Source organism: Haemaphysalis longicornis, unplaced genomic scaffold, assembly GCF_048455015.1.
Source record: "Haemaphysalis longicornis isolate Haplotype H1 unplaced genomic scaffold, Haemaphysalis longicornis Haplotype H1 scaffold_14, whole genome shotgun sequence".
Taxonomy (NCBI): Eukaryota; Metazoa; Arthropoda; class Arachnida; order Ixodida; family Ixodidae; genus Haemaphysalis; species Haemaphysalis longicornis.
This window is the reverse complement of record NW_027526245.1, coordinates 16313524-16334663: the sequence shown is the minus strand read 5'-3', so window position 1 is coordinate 16334663 and position 21140 is coordinate 16313524. Positions and strand designations below refer to the sequence as shown.

General features: G+C 48.6%; 1 protein-coding gene and 1 pseudogene across 6 annotated transcripts in view; both read left to right on the top strand.

Moving 5' to 3' along the window:
* LOC144165167 (sodium/mannose cotransporter SLC5A10-like) overlaps positions 1 to 21140 on the top strand; it is a 349040-nt gene that overhangs the window by 122363 nt on the left and 205537 nt on the right. For 3 of the 5 annotated variants that reach the window (XM_077695277.1, XM_077695276.1, XM_077695274.1), the window contains one exon: positions 9175 to 9280. In XM_077695277.1, coding sequence (XP_077551403.1) covers positions 9175 to 9280 — 106 coding nt within the window. Of the gene's footprint in view, positions 1 to 9174; positions 9281 to 13133; positions 13183 to 21140 lie in introns of all 5 variants that reach the window. The other 2 variants (XM_077695275.1, XM_077695278.1) reach the window with 1 other exon arrangement.
* Positions 13868 to 20776, top strand: LOC144165168 (uncharacterized; annotated as a pseudogene). The gene is made up of 2 exons (XR_013321393.1): positions 13868 to 15478; positions 20082 to 20776. The product of XR_013321393.1 is annotated as an uncharacterized LOC144165168 (transcript).

Sequence of the window (21140 nt, the reverse complement as noted above, 5' to 3'; positions counted from 1 at the left end):
TTCACGTTAGATCGGAATGCTCTCCCTATCAGAATAGATAACACATGCGGCACAGAAAGAAAGAATGGAACACGTGCTTCCCTTGGCACAGAGATAACACAGACGACCGGCGCAGCCGGGCGGTAAAAGGAAAGCACAAATAAACACAATGCATGGTTGGCGGCAATATTGTCACTTCAATCCACCAAGCCGTTAGGATAGACACAAAAAAATATTTTGCAAGTTCAGGTGGGACCTGTAGCTGGGATAAAATGTCCTGGGATAAAACGAAATATAGTTCTTATATTTAGTGGTACCTCACATTAGCTGTCATAGTTAGTGTTAAGGTTGCCTTAGTAGGAGCTGACATTAAAGTATATCCACTCCACTCTCTTCCTGTCCTTAATGTTACACCCATCTTCTAGCGTTCTATTGCCTGCTAAGTCGTCCTTAATTTAAGTTAGACCCTTTTAGTTAGCCTGGAAGTTTCTGCCCCGTAGGCGAGTAGCGGTAGGATGCAGCTGTCATACACTGTCTTTTCCAGGGACAATGTAAGCGGCCATTCTGTATTATACCAGTCTTAAAAATCTGTGTTAACAACACAGATTCTCCTGTACCCATGCCTATATTGATGAACTGGCTTGCAAGGGGGGTGCTACTGCAACGGTCTGCACAAGGCGCCTGCTCAAGCTACTGCTGACGGTCAACTTGGCGCAGGACTTCTCCTGCTTTGGGAAACAGGGAACACGCTTTTTCCACCTGCGAGGGGAATCCTGCATTGTGTGTAAGTAGATATCTTCGTGTAGTTACAGACATCAAATTCTTTCACCAGACAATCTATAGGGCCCATATTTTTATTGTCAGTCACATCCTGCGCAAATATCAGCTTTGTCGACAACCTGCGGCTTCTTAGTTTTTATTGCTGGAAGCGGTATTAAATTTCCTTCAGCCATTGACCATAACATTTTTACTCACTTTCCATCCAATCCGGTCTGCAACTATTTTGGCAGTTTCTGGCACCACAACGAAGAACGCAAACTGTTCAAGAATCCCTACCATAACTGATGATGGAGGCATGCACCATTGAACCACCATTGAATCATTTCCTGCTTCCATGCGTTTTTGTTTTGTGTGATTGTTCTTTCAGCGTATCACTTGGTGTGAATCACGTGAATCTGTCTTCTTGTAACTAATATTCAATCATTTTCGTGGTCCCCGTTTTTGGTTTGTTCCCAAATATCACTTTGTGTGAAATATTGAAATAGTGTAACTTTTTCTTTTCCTAACCAGAATTCAATAAGTTGTTTCTAAAGTTTTTTGTTGTTTTATTGTTGTCCTACCATTTCACTAAGTGTGAATCATTTCATCACGTAAATTTCTACTGCTCTTGTAGCCGCCGTACAGTCATTTCTTTATACACACCTTTTCTATAGATCATAACCATTTCCCTAGATGTTGGTTTGTTTAAAGTAGCTTAAATTTGTATGGCACTCACAACCACCACTCAACACCACTTCTGTGTTTCCTAGATGCATTTGTTTTATTGTTCCACAAGCTTTTCACTACATGTGAACTATTTAAATTTCCGTAAATTTGCTGTGTTTTTATAACCACCATTCAATCATTTCTTTGTTTTCACACTTTTCTTGCGTTGTTTTTCACCCAAATATTTTAATGTGCGCTATTTCAAGTTGCATAACTATCTTGTGCTTGCACCCTGGGTTTACATGTTTGCTTTTCTTCCTATTTTTTGTCAACCTTTCTGCTGTGTGTGACGTATTTATAGTCATGAATATTTGTACTATTCTTGAAATTGTACAATGTGTACCCTGTGGGCCAGGGCAGATAGGAATGAATTAAAGTGGTTGTGTTACGAAAGCATCTTACATAATTTGTAAGTCAATATCAACTGTTTTACCTGAACTCTTTTGTGTTATATTTGTACTTTGAAAGCGTTTTTACTACCGAGCTGCAGGTACTTACAGATAGGATGGGAAACTGTCATTTTAGTTATTTTAATTTTTGAATTGTTTCTGTGATAGTTTATTTGCAGAAGGCCTGTACAGCCGTCATGTACGGTAGAATTCGATGACGCTACTGTGGTTGCCTTAGTGCCCAGGGCGCCTGTGCTGATCAGGACTGGTTTGCTGTTACTTACTGCCTCTTCTTTTCGATGCGACATTTCTTGTTTAGAGCTGCGCTTCGTGTGCTTTTGCGAGAGTGTGTGGTCAGCTTGGCACTTCACATATGAGACTGCATGCAGTATGCAGCACTTCAAAAGTGGAAACACATTATTCTAGAAACCAGGTGACAAGTAACAGCAAACAGTGCTGAATAGCCAGTAAGACATGTATTTGGGGTATAAATGCCCACAACACGTAGGCAACCTTGGAAAGGGGGCTGGCCAAACTTCCAAATAATGTTAAAGAATGTAAATTTCAGGCATACAGGTTCATCTCAACAATATCATACTAACGTATACAAGTCATGAATATAAAAAACTAATGCTTGTGCCAAAGACAGGAAACCAATGTAGAACAGACATCTATATAGGTCTTGCATGCGTACCACGACAATATCCATAAGACGTACAACTAAAATAACATCCCGTAAACAGCATACAAAAGTACCATTAGACGTGTATTGTACGTTATCTTTCTTGTGATTTGGGTGGGTTTTTGCAGTTGTAGCAACGTTGAATATATGTACCTTTGATCGCAACGGTACGTCTCCTGGACTTCTGCAAAATCGATTGCTGACCTCTCCAGGATATCTGCACGACGTAACGTGGTTTGCTGGGTATGCTAGCTGGCCTGAAGTGGCACACTTGCCTCGTATACCTCGACGACGTTGTGCTATTCGCCCCGGACTTTCGACGAACACCTTGCACGGTTGGAGTCTGTACTCGAGGCCATTCGTCCGTCGGGGTTAACGCTGAAGCCTGAAAAGTGTTGTTTCGCGTATGAGGAGCTGAAGTTCTTGGACCACCTCGTCAACGCCGCGGGAGTTCCTGACCCGGCAAAAACTTCAACCATTGCGAATTTCCCAAGGCCGAAAGACAAGAAGGGCGTGTGAAGATTTCTGAGACTGTGCACATACTACCAGGCGCTTCGTCGCAAACATCGCACGCATTCCAGAGCCACTCACACGCTTGACGAAAGATAGCACGCCTTTGAGCTGGGAAAACGACCAACAAAAGGCATTCTGGGAGCTGCAAAAACGCCTGCAAAGCCTGCCAGTGCTCGCTCATTTCGACGAAAACGCCGAAATCGAAATGCACACAGACGCCAGTGATATAGGTTTGGGTGCCGTCCTCGTCCAAACGCAAAGTGGTTGCGAAAAAGCAATCGCCTATGCCAGCCGTGGTCGGTCGAAGGAGAAAAAAACTACTCTGCCTCCGAGAGTGCCTGGCTATAATTTGGTACATTTCAAAATTTCGCCCATACATGTATGGTAGACCGTTCAAGGTTGTGACAGACCACCATGAGCTGTGCTGGATCGCCAATTTGAAGGACCCCGTCTGGACGCCTTGGACGATGGACCTTGCACCTGCATGAATTCGACGTTACAAGTGTCCATAAATCCAGCAGGAAACACTCCGATGCCGACTGTCTGTCCCGTGCCCCCGTCGATCCACCACCTCAAGACTCCGATGCAGACAGCTCGTACTTCGGTGTAGTGACGGAGAGCGATCTAGATGCCTAACAGCGTGCCGGCCCCGAGTTACGCGTCATGATCGACTACCTAGAAGGACGCAATGTCGCCGTGCCTAGGGCCTTCAAACAAAACTTACCAGCATTCAGCTTCAAAAACTCCATCCTCGTGAAGAAAAGTTTCAGCCCCGGAACAAAAACGAATTGCCTTCTTGTCATCCCGCTGATCTTCGTGACAAAATTTTGGAAGCGTGCCATGACGACCCGTCGTCCAGACATCTCGGCACAGCTCGCACAATTGGAAAAATCAAGGCGAGGTACTACTGGCCCCGCCTTACATCCGAAGTCGCCCACTACTTACGGAGCTGCCGTGACTTCCAGCGACGAAACACGCCGCTGACGAGTCCCGCCGGACTCCTGCGGCCGAGCGCAGTCCCCTCGAGGCCATTTCAACAGATTGGAATTGACCTTTTGGGCCCGTTCCCTCCGTCACGATCCTGGACAAGGGGATTGTCGTAGTGACAGACTTCATGACGCGCTACGCAGAGACCGCTGCTCTTCCGAGGGAGGGGGACTGCCCAAGAAGTCGCAAAGTTCTCCATAAGTCAAGGTGTGCTGCATGGAGCCCCTGAAGTTCTAATCACGGACCGCGGAACGGCCTTTACTGCCGCGCTGATGAAAGGAATATTACGCTACAGCAACACGGATCACAGAAGTACAACGGCGTACCACCCCCAAACGAACGGACTATCGGAACGTCTGAACAAGACAATCGCTGATATGCTGTCAATGTACGTTGACGTTGAACATAAGACTTGGGACGAAGTGCTCCCGTATCACGTTTGCGTACAACACGGGTATCCAGGAGGCTACGCAGATGACGCCGTTCGAGCTTGTCTACGGAAGACGGCCGACTACGATGCTCGACGCCATGCTTCCGCACATTGAAGACGGCGACCTCAACGCCGACGTCCAAGGATACCTTCAGCGTTCGGAGGAGGCCCGCCAGCTGGCTCGATTTCGTGCAGCGGACCAGCAGCTGGTCGATGCGAGGTGCTACAACCTCTGACGCCGAGACGCCGAGTACCAGCCAGGGGATCGTGTGTGGGTTTCTACGACGGTACTTCGGACCCTACCGGATGCTACAACGTGCTGGCCACCTTACCTGCGAGGTGATTCCCGATGGTGATTCCGAAATATCACGACGACGCACGCGGCCCGACGTCGTCCACGTGGTTCGCTTAAAACCTTTCTACGCACGATGACGGACTTTTATTCCTTATTTGTTCGGATTTTCGCTTATGTCAGCATCGGGTCGATGCACTCTTAGAGGGGGGGGGGGGTTATGGCCGCGAACCAGGCATTGGGTTTGTTTCTTCGTGTTTTGCTTTTGCCGCCCGGCTGCGCTGGTCTGTGTTATCTATGTTATCGGTGTGCCAAGGGAAGCAAGTGTTCCATTCTTTCTTTCTATGCCGCATGTGTTATCTCTTCTAATATGGAGAGCGTTCGTAACTAACGTGAACAGCCTAGACTAATCTTGTTTGTTCTGGATGTAAATCGACGGTTCGAGAAACACTCGCGCCTAAAGATAAAAGCCTAGCAGAGCAGATGCCGCGGCTTTAATTCGAATCGGCGCGCTCGCCTTCGCACGTCACTTTGTTGACTGCTGCTTCACCGCCTGTATTCTTTGAGTTGTTAGGGGAGCACAAGTTCACTCCAATAAACTTGTTTTCCTTGAAGACAACTGCGTCGTCTTTAGCTTCCTGACAATATTAACTAAATAAAAACTCAACAGGAACTGAATTGAAACTCTAAATCCACTTTTGTAAGAGACGCGTTCAAGAACTTTCTCTACGCTGGAAGTTAGAGATATTCTAGTTTCACTGGTTTTCCAGATTTCCGAATCGAGGTTATTTCAGCGTGTGTCCATGAACACGGCACAATGCCTGTAGTACAAAAGTGATTGTAAAGGATGGAGATTGAGTTGCCGTCCAAGTTTCGGAGGCGTTTATTGGTGTTAACATCTTGCCCAGGCTCCGAACCGGGCCGGATCTTCATAAGTGCTGCTCTAACTTTCGTTTCAGACAATTCCCTGTCCAGATCCCGATTACTACTGCCTGCGTATGCCGGGAGCTCTATGGGGTTCCTTTGGGCCATGTAAAGTGTACGAAGCCGTTCGAAGAGTTCTGTATCATCACCGGGGAATTGTTGAATGATTTTTATATGTCGATTATTAGTAGGTGTGCGCAAGTGACTGGGTTCCAGCATGTGTTTAGGGAGGGCCCAAGTAGGCCTCATGCTGAGGTTTCCTCTTATCTCTTCACACGCTTGGCTCCACTGTGCTCGGGCGAGCTCTGACGATTCTTTCATTGTAGGTAGGGGGGCTAACCTTACTTTAAGTTATTTGTTGTGTGTCTGCTTGCGCCATGTACATTTTATGCTGCGATAGTCCTCCCAAAGATGATGCAGGTGGGATTCTACTGTTTCCGCAGGTGTTTCAGGGTCCAGGGGACTGTCGTCATTGCGTTTGTAATCGATAACTTGATTGGCCCATGACTGATACGTGTCAGAAGTAACCTCGGTTAGCTCTGACATGTGCACCGCAGTTTTTCTTAAAGGCGTCCCAGTCTGTAAGAAATCGTTCGCGGGGACGGCGGGCAATTTCAGATTGGAGTCGTACATGGAGCTGTACTAAAAAATGGCCGCTTCCTAGGGTATCCGGTGTGCAGAGCCATTTAACGTCTGTGATTCCGCGCGAGAGGGAATGATTTGGGGAGGTATCTTTTTGCACCGTCTTTCTTACTCTTCGAGGGGTAGAGGGATCGGGCTCGATCGTAAAACACTGACCCTGGTTGAGCTCTCATAGGAGAGGACCCTTGCGAGTAGTGTGTGTGTAACCCCAAACCGTGTGTGGGGCATTGAAATCGCCTAAAATAGGTAGAGGATGAGGTTGTGAAGCCTGAATAGCAAGGTGGAACAGTTGCTTGAATTGTGTGAGTGCACACGTGGGCTTCTTTATTCTCTGAGTATATGCAATCAGGAGGCTTTCCGTTTTGGCGGGTAAAGGACACCCAAATAATGTGGGATATCCATACTGTCAAATTGTAAATGTTCCCCGGGAATGTTACGTTGGACCAATTCCGCAGTGTATGGGTTATCCTTGGATTGTAAGACCTGATAACCCGTCAACTTGACGTGCGGTCCGGGTTCTTGTAATGCTATCGCAAGACGAGCTTTGGTTCTGTAGAAGAAAATAACTTCAGGTTAGAGCGCTTGCGGGTTAAGCCTCTGCAATTCCACTGCCAAACAGAAAACGTGGCATCCAGCTTATTCATTGTCATCTTGCCAAGACTGGTTCATACGACAAAAGAGGGTGTGACGGGCTTCTTGACCTAGGTGGCACAGGGTGGCGTACGTGACATCGTCTGGTCTCGGTGAAGATGGACGTCGACACAGAGCTCTTCCATTAAGAAAATGAGGTTCATGCGGGAGTCCCATGATGTTGGAACAACGCCTATCTTGTATTGGCTCGGGAAAGCTGCTCCCAGGGCGATTCCGAGGCAAAGCTCCCCCGCAGCGTCAACTCCCAGGCGTTTCTGATGACGCGTCAATGCAGTGAACAGGCGTCGTTGCTGTATCCTTAATATCGAATAGGAGCGAAAACATCTCAACGAGCATTGAAGTGTTGACTGCACGTAGGTTGCCTAACGCTTTCGTAACTTTCGTAACATACTCCCATCCACTTTGAAGCAAGTGAAAATGTGTACGTCGACACCAGGACAGCAGGGTATGAAAATATCGAGGCAAAGTCCAAGATGCACGAGAGCTCACTCACCGTGCCGCTGGCGACCACTACTACCACACTCCCGTCGCCGAAAAACGCAAAAAACTTTTAATCATACCCCTAAGAACACCGGTGCCACAAGAAGTCTTAATGACAAAGAATCGAAACTCTATGGAGGACCAACCAACACAAGCATCCACAACTCTATCTGGGCGAAAATGTTCGATGAGAACATGAAACATTAACAGAAAACTGCGCTATGTTCGGGAAACATCCGTGATTTTTCACGCAACGTTGCCACACGCAACATAGCCATCTACAAGTTATCCTCGGGGCATAACAACTCAAACATCACATATTTAACTACTATCGAGGGTTGTGAGACAACTTTACCAGCTAGGTAACTCAAGAACAGCCTCGGCGGATTCAGAGTGCAGAGAAGAAGCTGCTGCATCTGCGGATCTATACTTCATGTTCCACCATCGAGCTCCCTACCTTTTGTTTACTCTTTTTTCCTAAACACAAATTATTTTTTTCAGAACCAAGGTCTTCAGTCTCTCCCTGCCCTAGCAAAAAAACCAAACCGTTCTTCTGGCAACAAGTTTAGAAAATAAACACTTTAATATACTGTCTCCTTCTCACGCGAACTTACCAACACCCACCAGCCGTAACGTTTCACGCTGATATTTTAAGCTACACAAACAGAGCGGGCTCCTGTCTGTGCTGGGCCATAGTGATTGACACGAAAGTGTTTAATTCCCAGATGCACAAAGTTTTCACCGACGTCATATCCGCCACGGAAGTGACGCCAGTACAACGATGCAAGCGGCCTGTAAAGGGTGCACCTTTGCACACAGGGTCTTCTTTCGGGGAAGCAACCTTTAGTACTAAACAGTACGCTATATTTATGGTTGTTCTTTTTCGGGTTTCATATTTTAACACGAAAGTGTTTTATGCCGGTATACGCCTAGATTTCGCTGACGCCATATCTTTCACGGAAATGACGGCAGTACACCTTTGCCGAATGGACCCGCCAGTAGGACGCCGCTCGCCAAGCACACCCACAAGACAGCCGCCGACCCGGAAATTATGCTCAGCTTCAGATATCGCTGCACATTTCACTTTCGTGTTTACCTGATTCCCATGACAGAGAAATCAACTAAGGTTGTTTACCTTTACTATTAGTGATGCAGAAAAATGCAGCCACTTCGTTCCGAAACGCTCCCTAGGCGTCGAGGTACCGCTATTGCGTCGCAAATTTTAAGAGCTAAACGTAAATATCATCTGCCACTTTTTAATGTATATATCTGCTGCTGGAAACAACACCCAGATGTATTTCAATGACCTTCGCAACGTACGTGAATAATTTTAGTGTTTTAACAAAGTAAAAATTTGGGCTGGTTGGTACTATTCAGACAGCAGAACAGCACAGAGGACGGTAGGAGGAAGAACAACTGGACGAAGTGCTGTCGTGCTCTTCTTCCTTGTCCCGTCCGTTGCAGTTTGCTGTCTGAATTTTAGTGTCTCCGCCCTGCAACGGCCCACTCGTCAGCTAACACTATTATTAATGAATGTATCAACGAATTATTGAAATAAGTGATGAATATTTATTTATTTATTGAACATTATGTCCTTCGAGGGTCGAAGCTGTTGAAACAATGCAAGAACTGATTCCGCTGTGTGTGTGTAACACACGGTGATATCCACATTGCCTCGCTGTTTTATCTCTTGCCTTTTCGTTTTTTTCTTTCTGTGCAGGCAGACCTATACGCTGGTGCACTCTTTATCCAAGAATCGCTGCGTTGGAATCTCTATGCATCTATTGCTGTTTTGTTGGGCATCACTATTGTTTCAACTATCGGAGGTTTGTACGCTCTGCGAATACATATATTTATGATTGCAACTTTGCCAAACTTTGATTTCTCTTTTATGCCCTCCGAACGGGAGATCTTTCTGATAAATATAAGTAGGCCACAAATTCGAAAAGTGATTTCACTATAGAATGTCGTATTGATTAGGTTGACGTGGCGAGAAATTATTTTCAGTCGTCAGACAAATCTTACAAAAAAACGATCCACGAAATATTTCCTAGGGATAAGTAAGAACTTGTAGATATTGCCGCGAACCAGGTATGGGTTTGTTTATTTATTGTTTGTTTTTACTGCCGGGCCACGCCCGGCTGTGTTATCTGCGTTCCAAGCGAAGCGCGTCTTTCATTCTTTACTTTCTTGCCGCATGGCTATCACATTAAGATAAGCAGACTGTTTCGCCTTAACGTCACTAGTCCACAATAATCTTCTGTGATCTACAATGTTCTGGATGTGAATCGACGGTTCCAGAAACACTAGCGCCGAAAGATAAAAGCCTGCAGAGCAGACGCCGCGGCATTCGATCTCCGACGCTCGCTTGTGTACGTCACTTTGCTGACTGCTGCTTCGCCACCCGTGTATTATTTGAGTTGTTAGGGGAGCCCAAGTTCGCTTCAATAAACTTGTTTTTCGTGAAGACAACTGCGGCGTCTTTGGCAACGTGACAATATCCATTCCCGATAAATGATTTGTTATTTAGGCAATCATCATGATCACTGCTGCCAACATCATGGAAGGATGATGTGTACAAAATTTCCAGCGCCGACTGTTTATTAGCGTACATAGGCGAAACGAAGGACTTCTCGAGACGCCTGAAAGAACACCGGAATGACGTACGAAAGCAAAACGTATCACCAAACGCAATCGCCGAGCATGCGAAGAAAAGCGGCCATAAGATTGACTGGGACGAGCTAAAGATTATTACAACGGAAAATAATGTATAGACCCTCCGAAACTATGATTCACTCATTATCGAGACAACGCCTAACACGCCAAGCAGCAACGGTGGCAATGTGAATCCAAATCATGCGAAAATCTCTAGAAACACTCCTGAGCACTGCGGGACGACCAGCAGGTTGCTTCAGTGTGAACAAGGGAGCTGTAGTGCTCCCGAAACGTCATTTGTATATTTTTGACTTCGTTCAGTGACGAGTAACCTACTCCAACCATGTTTCCTGACTGGAAGGTACGCCGTCAATCCCTCAACTACATGAAACTATGCAATCACTAACGACAACAGGCCGTCACCGGAATTCGTCGTTTTCTGAGCACCTCGGCCAGACTCGCTGTATGCCGCACGCAGTTCCATTTTAGCCTTGATTGCAGGTCTAAACGGGTTACCGAATTTCCTTCCTTCTGAGAAGCCTGTGAAAAGGTGTTTTTGACTGGAGATTGTTGGTAAGACTGAACGCCACCTCATGCAGTAACGGATTCACTAATGCAAGTTAAAAGATACGCGCACAGAAACCTACCTGTTTTTTGCCAAACTACAGCTGAAATTTATTACTCCGAACATCTTTGCAAGCATTCAGTTTCGTTGCTGATCATTAAATGCCCACACGAGATGCTAGGGAAGTCTGAAGGTCCAAAAATTCAGGCATTCCCTGCTCAAAAGGAAACAGCCACCAGGGCCCCACCGAACTTCAAAACACGGATTCCGTCGTCATACAAGCTGAACCCATCCTAATCCAGGGTAATCAGTCAGGGCTTGAATTTTGCCGAAGGTAAAGCACCGCACCCATGGAAGGTGGCGTGTGCCTTCCAAGGGGCAGTACGAATGCTGGAATGAAACACCCCGGACGAAGTTCAGAACAAGGCGATAGGTGTGTTGTCTCGCATGAACACGGCGTCATCCAAGCGCTCTCTTAGAAACGATGAACGCTCGACGATCCGAATTCTACAGGCTAACAAGGATGTACCTATCCTAGCGGCAGATAAGGATAACGTTACCTTTATCCTTGACCAGTCTTCGTGGAGGGAAGATGTGGAAGGCCTGCTGCAAGACGAGGCCAGATACTGGTGGCTGCCAAAAACGTCTACTCCTGCGGTGCAGACATTTCTTCAAAAATCCTCGCAGGGGTCTTCAAGGGCCTTCTTCTCCCCGCCATAAACCCGGTTTATTATCAGCTGCAATGTGCGAACGGCTCAGCGCAGGGGATAACGGGCAGCCAAAGGTGCACAAACCTGGAACTGCCATGCACCCAGCAGGGGATTCTAGTAGGTTTCCTTTGTTTTCCCTGTAACAGCACGTTCACGGCGTTCTAGTTCCGCAAGTTGTCAAGACAGGCACAAACATCTAGAAGTGATCCGATTTCGTCAACTTGTTCGAGAAGATAACAGCATGATCGTGTCCTTCGATAGCTGCTGACCATTTACAAGAGTACCCGTTGACCTCACATTTGAGACATGCAACCAACGTCTGGACGATGATTACTCACGGCAAGATCGGACGTCCTTCGACACCGTGCAACTTTGCCGACTTGTGAGTTTCTGTCTCGCCAAGCTCTTGAGAGCAGAACTATTTAACTGTAGCAGTACTATTTGGCAGGGGAGAAGGTGGTCCCCAAGGGCGCAGTGGGAAGCGTTGCGACGCAGCGCACGAGACTGCCACGGCTGACGGACTCGAAATATATTGACGGACAGCGGCGATCCACGGGTCTTTACGCTGTTCTGCAGCCATGTCAAGGGTGTCTAGAAATGACGCGGCACAATCTGTCGTATATGAAGCGTCATCGTGCGACATGACAGGTGATCTGGACAAAGCATCAGCATCCGTGTGTCTGCGCCCGGACTTCAATATCGGACACGACTTCAATATCGCGCTCCTGCAGGAGAAGAGCCCAACTACCGAGTCTGCCGGAAGGGTGTTTGAGTGAGGACAACCAGGAGAGAGCGTGGTGGTCCATGACGACGTTGAATGGAAGAGCGTAAAAGTAAGGGTGAAACTTTTTGACTGTCCTAACGATCGCCAAACATTCTTTTTCTGTGACGGAATATTCCGCTGCGCATTTGTCAGAGTGCGGCTGGCGTATGCGACGACGTATTCGTGGAAGCCGACGTTCCACTAAGTCATAACGGCGCCAAGACCGACGCCACTTGCGTCAGTGTGCCCTTCAGTAGGCGCATGCGGGTCGAAATGGCGCAGTATTGGTGGCGACGTCAGCAGGTGCCGTATGGTCGAAAATGCGTGTCACAAGCAGGCGACCACTAGAGACTTTTGTGCCCACTGCGGAGCTGCGTTACAGGGGCGATGATGGTGGCGAACTGTAGGAGGAATCGGCGAAAGCACGAATACAAGCCGATAAAGCTTCGTAGGTCTTTCATAGTAGTCGGTTTTGGGAAACTGCCACTTCACGCAGCTTCTCCGAGCCTGGAAGGATGACGTCTTTGGAAACTGCATGGCCTAGCTTGCGAGCAGCGAAGTGGCACTTTTTCAGATTCAGTTGCAGGCCTGCTTACGTGAAACAGCTCAAGGTGCGTGTCGGAATCTGGCGAAAACACAACCAACGTCATCCAAATAACAAAGACATGTTTCCCGCTTGTGGTCACGTAAAACACTGTCCATCATTCGTTCTAAAGTGGCTGGCGCAATGCAAAGCCCGAACGGCATCGCGTTAAATTAACAAAGCCCGGCAGATGTAACAAACGCTGTTTTAGAGCGATCGACATCAGCCATGGGCACTTGCCAGTAACCAGACTGCAGGTCCACGGAGGAGAACAACTCGGCATTTGAAGGCGGTCGAGAGCGTCGTCGATACGGAGTAGCGGATAAACATCTTTGCGAGTAATCTTATTCAGACGGTGATAATCCACGCAGAACCCAATAGACCGATCTTTTTTTTTTACCAGAACCACGCGAGACCCCCACGGAATTGTAGAGAGGCGGATGACGTTACGGGTAAGCATATCAGGCACTTGCTCCTCTATCACGCCGTGCTCCGCAGGTGACATGCGGTATGGTCTTTGCCGAAGTGGGGCGTGGGAGCCGGTGTCTATTTCATGTGAAACGATTGACGTGCATTCCAACGTGATTTGTGCGTAATCAGATGAGTCGCGGAAAGTCTGAAGGAGGGCGATGAGCTTGTCGCGTTGCATTAAGTTAAGGTCTCTGACAATGAACTGCACGATCTTAGCCTGGTTGGACGCATGCGTGGGACAAGTGCGCTAACAGACAGGAGGGATGCTTTGTCTGGCACAGCGTGCACGCGAGAGGGATCAACTGCTTCCGCGCACTCCAGACATAGAAAAAGATATTGGGGCAAGAAGATGGGTCACAGAGGTCAGAAATGACAGCAGAGGTCAGAAATTCGCGCGAAAGGAAGGACCTGGAAGGCGTGAAAACACGGTCATGTTGGCCGCGATTGCATGAAACAGGCACTAGGATAGAAGAACTCAGGGGCATATCGGCATCTTCGGAAAAAGTTAACTTGGTCAACAGTTCATTCGGCGGCAGCTCGTACAGCGGTAGAAGTTAAACTTGCAAACATGCGCAATCGATTATGGCGTGATGTCGGGATAGGAAGTCCCACCCGAGGACGATGTTGTGGTAACATGACGGAAGGACCATGAATTCAATGACGTATGTGATGTCTTGGGTGAGAACACGAGCGGTACACATGGCCAACGGTTTAATCTCTTGAGCCCCTGCAGTCGAAAGGGTAAGCCCCGAGAAAGGCGTTCTTTACATTACATTATTAGCGGCGTAGACACTCAACACTCAACATCGGTAGAGACTCAACACTCACACAGCGTAAGGAAAACGAGCGCAGAAAAAGGCAGCACAGCGGCTCCTGTATCAATAAGCGCCAGGGCGGCGACACATTCAGCAGGGACGTCTATAAGATTGGCGCGTGACAGAGAAGGTAAGCACTCGGATTCTTGCGGAGACGCACGGCGGACGGCGAACGGCGACGCCGGCAAGCGCAGCGACGGGTTTGAAAGGGCTGTTGGTCAGCAGAGTACGAATTCGATCTCTGAGCCGTCTCCATGGGCGTAATACGTTGTGTTTCTCGATGAAACGTCCGCAGCAGGCACTCGATGGACTTCTCTAGTACACGTAACAGATAGAGCAGTTGTCGGGTGTGCGCCAGAAATTCAGCGGTTGAGGTTTTAGCCGAGCGTAAGTAGGGGGCGCCCCCACTGCCACTGATGGTGCAAGGGGCGCTGCTACCTGTGTTTCGAGGGGAAGTGCCACTTATGGATCGAATGGTGGCGCCACTGGTGGTGGGATGGACGCTTCCACGAGGGCGGCACAAGTGTCGCTTGACGAACTGTAGGAAGCGCCTCGGCGACTTGCTCCCGTATTACGCGGCGCACAGTTGGAGGCAACGGGCCTGTGCTTATGAGCCTGTGTGGCTCACGAGCACTGTGAACCACAGCCAGCTGCCGCCCAATTTATGCGCGCACGAACTCCTCCATGTGCGGCGGAAGAAAAGAAAGGTTAGTATGCATCGTCAGCGATGACAGGCATCCCGTAGAACACTCGCCTTGGGCGACGTGCGCTGCCATGTGACGACACGCTGCTTGCGCATTTCACCATAGCTCAGGTACCAATGACTGACTTCGTCCAGTCTGCGGGTTCTTGATTAGCAGCACCTGAAAGGCGAAATCTTCTATCCCGCTGAGAACATGCCTGGTCTCGCCATTCTCCGGCATCGCGAGTCAACTCACTTGCAAAGGTCTACGATCTCGTCGATGTAACTCGTGTATGTTTCATTGTTCTGTTGGGAGCGACCGAATGCTTCCAGGAACCTCGTCTTAAAGGCAGACCAAGTCTGCATCTTGGTCTCACGGTTACGAAAGCACGACTCAGCTAAGTCGTCTAGGGAAAAAAAAAGACGTTGTTGAGTTTGGTAACGTCATCCCAGCAGTTGTGGGTGCTCACCCTTTCGTATGTTCAGAGTGTAACATTCGCTGAGCCTGCCATGCTCTTTCGTCTGGCTCTCTGATAAGCCTGCCTGCTTGCCTCGATATCAGCTCCTCTTTTTTGTTTGTTTTTGCCACCCTCTGATTGGTTCGATAGCGCACAAAAAGCGCGTCGCTGAGTGAATAAACGGGATTGTCTTCCTGGCACTGCTTGCGTCGTCTGTTCCTCGGCACCCGTCGGTCGTCCAGCCGCCGAATACGTAACAGCTGGTGGCAGCGGTGGCGGCGGTATGGAGCGTGCGTCGGCGGCGGCCCTTGGCGTCCGTTTGGTGAGAGCACGGCTTGTTTGACTTCATTGGGAGCATTAACGACGTTTTCTTGGTAGCAGAGGATTTTTGACTTTGCTAGATTTAAGTAGTACGTGTAAGTGTGACACTTTTGTTATCTGCAGTCATGATTCTCACGTCGCTAACGAAACCCAACCTTGTGTTGCTCGCTGAAGAGTTAGGCATCACAGTGCAGAAGTCGATGCGTAAGCCTGAAATTATCGAGGCAATATCCAAATGCGGAGCGAAAGATGACGAAGTAGAGGAATGTTGGAAGGCAGTCTCCCTGCAATTGAAAGAGCGAGAGGTAGAACTGAAGCTGAAAGAGATGCAACTGCAGAACCTTGAACGCAATGATAGCTTGGACATGCGCGGATACATGCAACCTTTCAAGGCTGGCAGTGACATTACTTAGTATCTCGTCAACTTCGAGAGAACGTGTAGTAGGGCAGCACTTGGTAAAGAGACCTGGTCGCAACGCCTGTTGACATTGCTTCCCAACGAAGCGGCCGACATAGTCGCGAGGATGACAGATGAAGATGCAAGTGATTATGAAAAAGTGAAGCTTCAGCTCAGGAAAAGGTACAGCTTGTCTACAGAAGCCCTGAGGATGAAGTATCGTAACACAAGGCGTAGTCAAGGGGAGTCGTACTCCGAGTTCGGCTACAAATCCATGAGCTTGTTAGAAGAATGGCTTAAAAGCGCCAACGCATACGAGGACAAGCAACGTGTGATTGAACTGATTGCGCTGGAGCAATTTTATGCATCGATTCCGGAGCAAATGCGCCTGTGGATTCAGGACAAGCCAAACGTCGAAACGTTGCAAATGGCAACTAGTCTGGCTGACGAGTACTGTTCCCGTAGGATGGAAAGTTCGGAAGACCTGCGAAAGAAACCGTCGGGAGCTTTCAAGAAATTTCAGAAAGGAGTGAGAGAAAGCAACCAAGGGAAACCCGACAACGTTTCCGCCCAAGCGCACACGGTCAACCCGAGCGAACCGAAGAGTTCCAAGTTTGAAGAAAAACGGCCGTTGACCTGTTATAAATGCCATCAACCAGGCCACATCGCAGCAGGCTGCAGGCAGCCACATGTGTCTGCTAATTTGCTAACAGAGGACAGCGATTTGCTCCTGCCCTACACGTATGACATGGCGGTGAACGGCATCAGTTGCAAGGTTCTGCGTGATACAGGAGCAACATTTGATATCGTCCACCCGTCATTTGTTAAGCCCGAGCACTTCACAGGATCGTGTGTGTGGGTGCGTCAGGCACTAGAGCCCGACACGAAGTGCTTGCCGGTAGCGAGAATTGAAATGCAAGGCCCTTTCGGGAAATTGCAAACTGAAGCGGCTGTTTCGGACAAGCTCCCTCGAAAAATCCCGTACATTTTTTCTAACAGATCGATGAGGGACTTGCAAAATGCACGAATGGAACTTAATGCGAACCCCGTGATGGTAGTCACCAGGTCCCACACGAGAGCTCACACAGCCTGCGCTACTCGTGCCGCCGAAATTGCAGATGACAGTGCCAACAGTGCTCCGTCGCAAGCTGCTCCAACGAGCGAAACCACCCCAGCCACGCCAGCCACTGAAAGCACTGATAACACCACTCCCGTCGCTTCCGCGTCCGGAGGCGAATCGATAAGCCCAGTCAGTGAAAATTTTCAGCTTCTGGCCAAGGTTGACAAAAGCGCTCTCAAGATAGAGCAGGCAAACGACGAGACACTGCAGACGTGCTGGGAAAGATCAAGGCGGAAACAAAAAGGACCAGTGTCGTTCATTGTCAATGACGGCCTCTTGTACAGAAAATTCAAGAACAAAAAAGGCCGATGCTTCGAGCAGCTTGTAGTCCCCCAAAAGTATCGTGTTGCGCTGCTGGGTTTGGTTCACAGCGACAGCTGGGCAGGTCATTTAGGAATAAACAAGACCAAGAGCAGGCTGCTGAATGACTACTACTGGCCGATGTGCTTCAAGGACTCTGAGAACTGGGTGCGTTCCTGCAGCGTTTGCCAAAGGACGGGACGGCCAAACGAACGACTCAAGGCGCCTTTGGTCGAAGTACCTTTGATTGGCGAACCTTTTCGCAGATTAGTAATCGACATTGTAGGCCCTTTACCTGTAACAGCTGCAGGCAACAGGTACTTGCTTACGCTCATTTGCCCTGCGACGAAGTTTCCCGAAGCAGTGGTGTTGCCGGAATTGAGCTCCACAGCAGTTGTCAATGCGCTACTCGCTGTATTTGCCAGAATTGGATTCCCCAGAGAAATCCAATGCGACCAAGGATCTGTTTTCACAAGCGCGCTTACCACGACATTCTTGCAGAAGTGCGGCATATCCATTCACCACAGCTCTGTCTACCATCCGCAGAGCAATTCGGTCGAAAAACTTCATTCGGCAATGAAGCGAATTCTGCGCGCGCTTTGCTTCGAGAAGGGCACCGAATGGGACGCGGCTATTCCCGCGATGCTCTTTGCTCTGCGCACCGTCACTCACGAAGCGACTGGATTCACGCCGGCGGAACTCGTTTACGGCCGAGCGCTTCGTTCCCCTCTAACGTTGTTGAAGGAAAAGTGGGAGGACAAATTTGTGGACAAATCGGTGGTCGAGTACGTGCTGACGTTGTTGAAGCGCCTACGTGAATCGCAGGAATTAGCGCAGATCAACATGGCTGAAGCTCAAAAACGCGCAAAAGTGTACTACGACAGATCCGCACGTGCACGAACCTTCAAGGAAGGCGACAAAGTGCTCATTCTGAAGTCGTCAAAGGCAAACAAACTGGAAGTAGCATGGGATGGGCCTGTCACGGTTAAACAAAAGCTCTCCGACACCACTTATTTGGTCACGACGCCCGGCAAACGCAATGATGTGACACTCTACCACTGCAATCTTATGAAGCCGTTTATCGAACGCACGGAGACGCTGAGCATCGTCTTAAACGAACCAGAGGAGATAAATGTTCCAGTCCCGCAAGTGCCGACCCCTTGTTCTTCCCCGTCAACTGAAGACATATTTGAGTCTGTAGCTACACAAGCTTCTTTGACAGTCGAACAAAGGAAGCAGTTGAAAATGCTTATCCAGAACTTCAGCGACTTTTTCAGTCCCCACCCCGGCAGAAAAAACCTTCTCGAACACGACATTGAGTTGACATCTGACCAACCCTTCCGAACCAGGATGCACAGATTTTCACCCCGTCATGAGAAGCTGTTGAACCATTGCGTTCAAAACATGTTGACACTGGGTTTAATCGTGCCAGGGGAGAGCGAATACGTGTCACCGATGTTTATCGTAGAAAGCCCTGGCAAGGAACCCGACCCTGCATTGATTATCGAAAATTGAATGCGATTACAAAGACCAAGTTGTTTCCCATTCCTAATGTCGAAGCTTTGATCGAAAAAGTTTCCGCGGCACAGTATGTTTCCACGTTGGATCTAGTCCGCGGCTTCTGGCAAGTGCCACTCACGGAAAACGCCAGCCAGCTAGCCACTTTCATGACTCCGACGGGCACATATCGCCCTCTTGTGCTGACTTTTGGTCTCATGAACGCACCGTTTGTATTTTCAAAACTCATGAATCAGGTGCTCGCAGGCACAGTCATTCGCTGTTCCCTACCTTGATGATATCGCGGTATTCTCGAGCACTTGGCAACAGCATTTGGAACATCTACAGGAGGTTTTCCTTCGACTACGTAAAGCAGGCTTGACTCTTAAAATGACTAAATGTCGTCTTGCGAACACCCACGTCCACTACTTGGGGCATGTTGTTGGCCAAGGGAAGCGACGTCCTTCCGAAGTAAAAGTTGAGGCGATCACCAGGTTTCCTTTGCCGAAAACAAAGACCGACTTGCGTTCATTTTTGGGTGTAGCTGAATACTACAGAAGCTACATTCCAAACTTCGCAAACATCGCTAGTCCCCTCACAGACGCTCTCCGCAAGACCGAACCAACTATAGTGCGTTGGGATACGGCTCGAAAGGCGGCATTTGCCGAGATTAAAAATATTCTTGTCAGTCAACCGGTTCTCGCGGCACCAGATTATTCCCTCCCTTTCCTAGTTCAGTGTGACGCCAGTGATCGCGGGATGGGCGTCGTTCTAAGTCAAGTGAACAAAAAAAGGCGAGGAACACCCTGTTATCTACGCCAGTAGAAAGCTCACGTCTCGTGAGCAGGCATACAGCGCAACGGAAAAAGAATGCGCATGCTTGGTGTGGGCCCTCGAAAAGCTGTCGTGTTATCTGAAAGGGTCTTCCTTTGTTTTCGAAACCGATCACTCCCCTTTGGTGTGGCTGAACCCAATGTCAAACAAAAATGGCCGCTTGATGAGGTGGAGCCTCGCACTCCAACAATTTGATTTCACAGTGCGGCACAAGAAAGGCAAACACCATGCAAATGCTGACTGCCTCAGCCGCACTCCCTAGTGTTTCTTTTTTTTCTCTCTCTCCCTCCTATGGTGTGTGTGCATGCATTCCGGCGAAAGCTTTTCCGTTCTAGTTTTGGTCTCGTGTTATCTGCTCCCAGTGAATTCAACAGTCGGGCTTTCCCAAGCTTGGGCGTCAGGTTGCTCCTGACGTAGTTACTGCGCTCCTGCCGCTTGTTCACTACGCTATTTCAGATCCTCTCGTGCCACCTGACGACTTCAACCCTGCGCCAGGTGTCTACTGCCAGTACCTTCTCGCTACATGCGCGGCATCCAAGCGGCAATCAGCGACCAAAGCCCGTTCTCATCGTCGGCTCCTCCTCGGAGCCCCAGACACTCTGCGGGCTTGTTGTTGGTGCCTGAGGACGCAAAGTGCCATCTTCGTCCAGTGTGCGGGTGCCTACCTCAACGTGTCCGCATGTGCCGCCATGCACCCCGGCGTTTTCACCCATGCCAAGCACAAGGACATTGTGAACGTTCGAAACGTGCAGTCAGCGCTGTGCTGGGTGGGACAAACTTGCCTCGAATGTTGGCTACCTATTCCTACCTTCAGTTGCTCAAGAAGCGTCATCCTCTTGAACGCCTTCCTGCATGGGTAGCTTTGGCCGAGTTGTAACATTCGCTGAGCCTGCCATGCTCTTTCGTCTGGCTCTCTGATAAGCCTGCCTGCTTGCCGCGATATCAGCTCCTCTTTTTTGTTTGTTTTTGCCACCCTCTGATTGGTTCGACAGCGCACAAAAAGCGCGTCGCTGAGTGAATAAACGGGATTGTCTTCCTGGCACTGCTTGCGTCGTCTGTTCCTCGGCACCCGTCGGTCGTCCAGCCGCCGAATACGTAACAAGAGCCAGTCCTCCCCATCGATGTCGTCGCTTCGGTGAAGACGGCGAAAGACTGCGTCAGTAAACTTTTATCCTTATTTTTAATGTCTTTCTCGTTTGTCTCTCTCTAATTACCTTATAATATGTATGTATATATATATATATATATATATATATATATATATATATATATATATATATATATATATATATATATATATATAATATATTGTAAGGCGAGGGAAGACCCCACACAAGTCGGCAGCAGTACAAGCAGTCTGGGTTTTAATCCGCCCGTCGGTGACTCGACAGAACCAGCCACTCGTGACGATGATTATCTACAGATGATGATTATAATGGGTATGCACAGATGAGAGATTGGCCCTACCAACTCACGGCGATTGGCCACAGCATATATAAGGGTCCTACAGAGAAG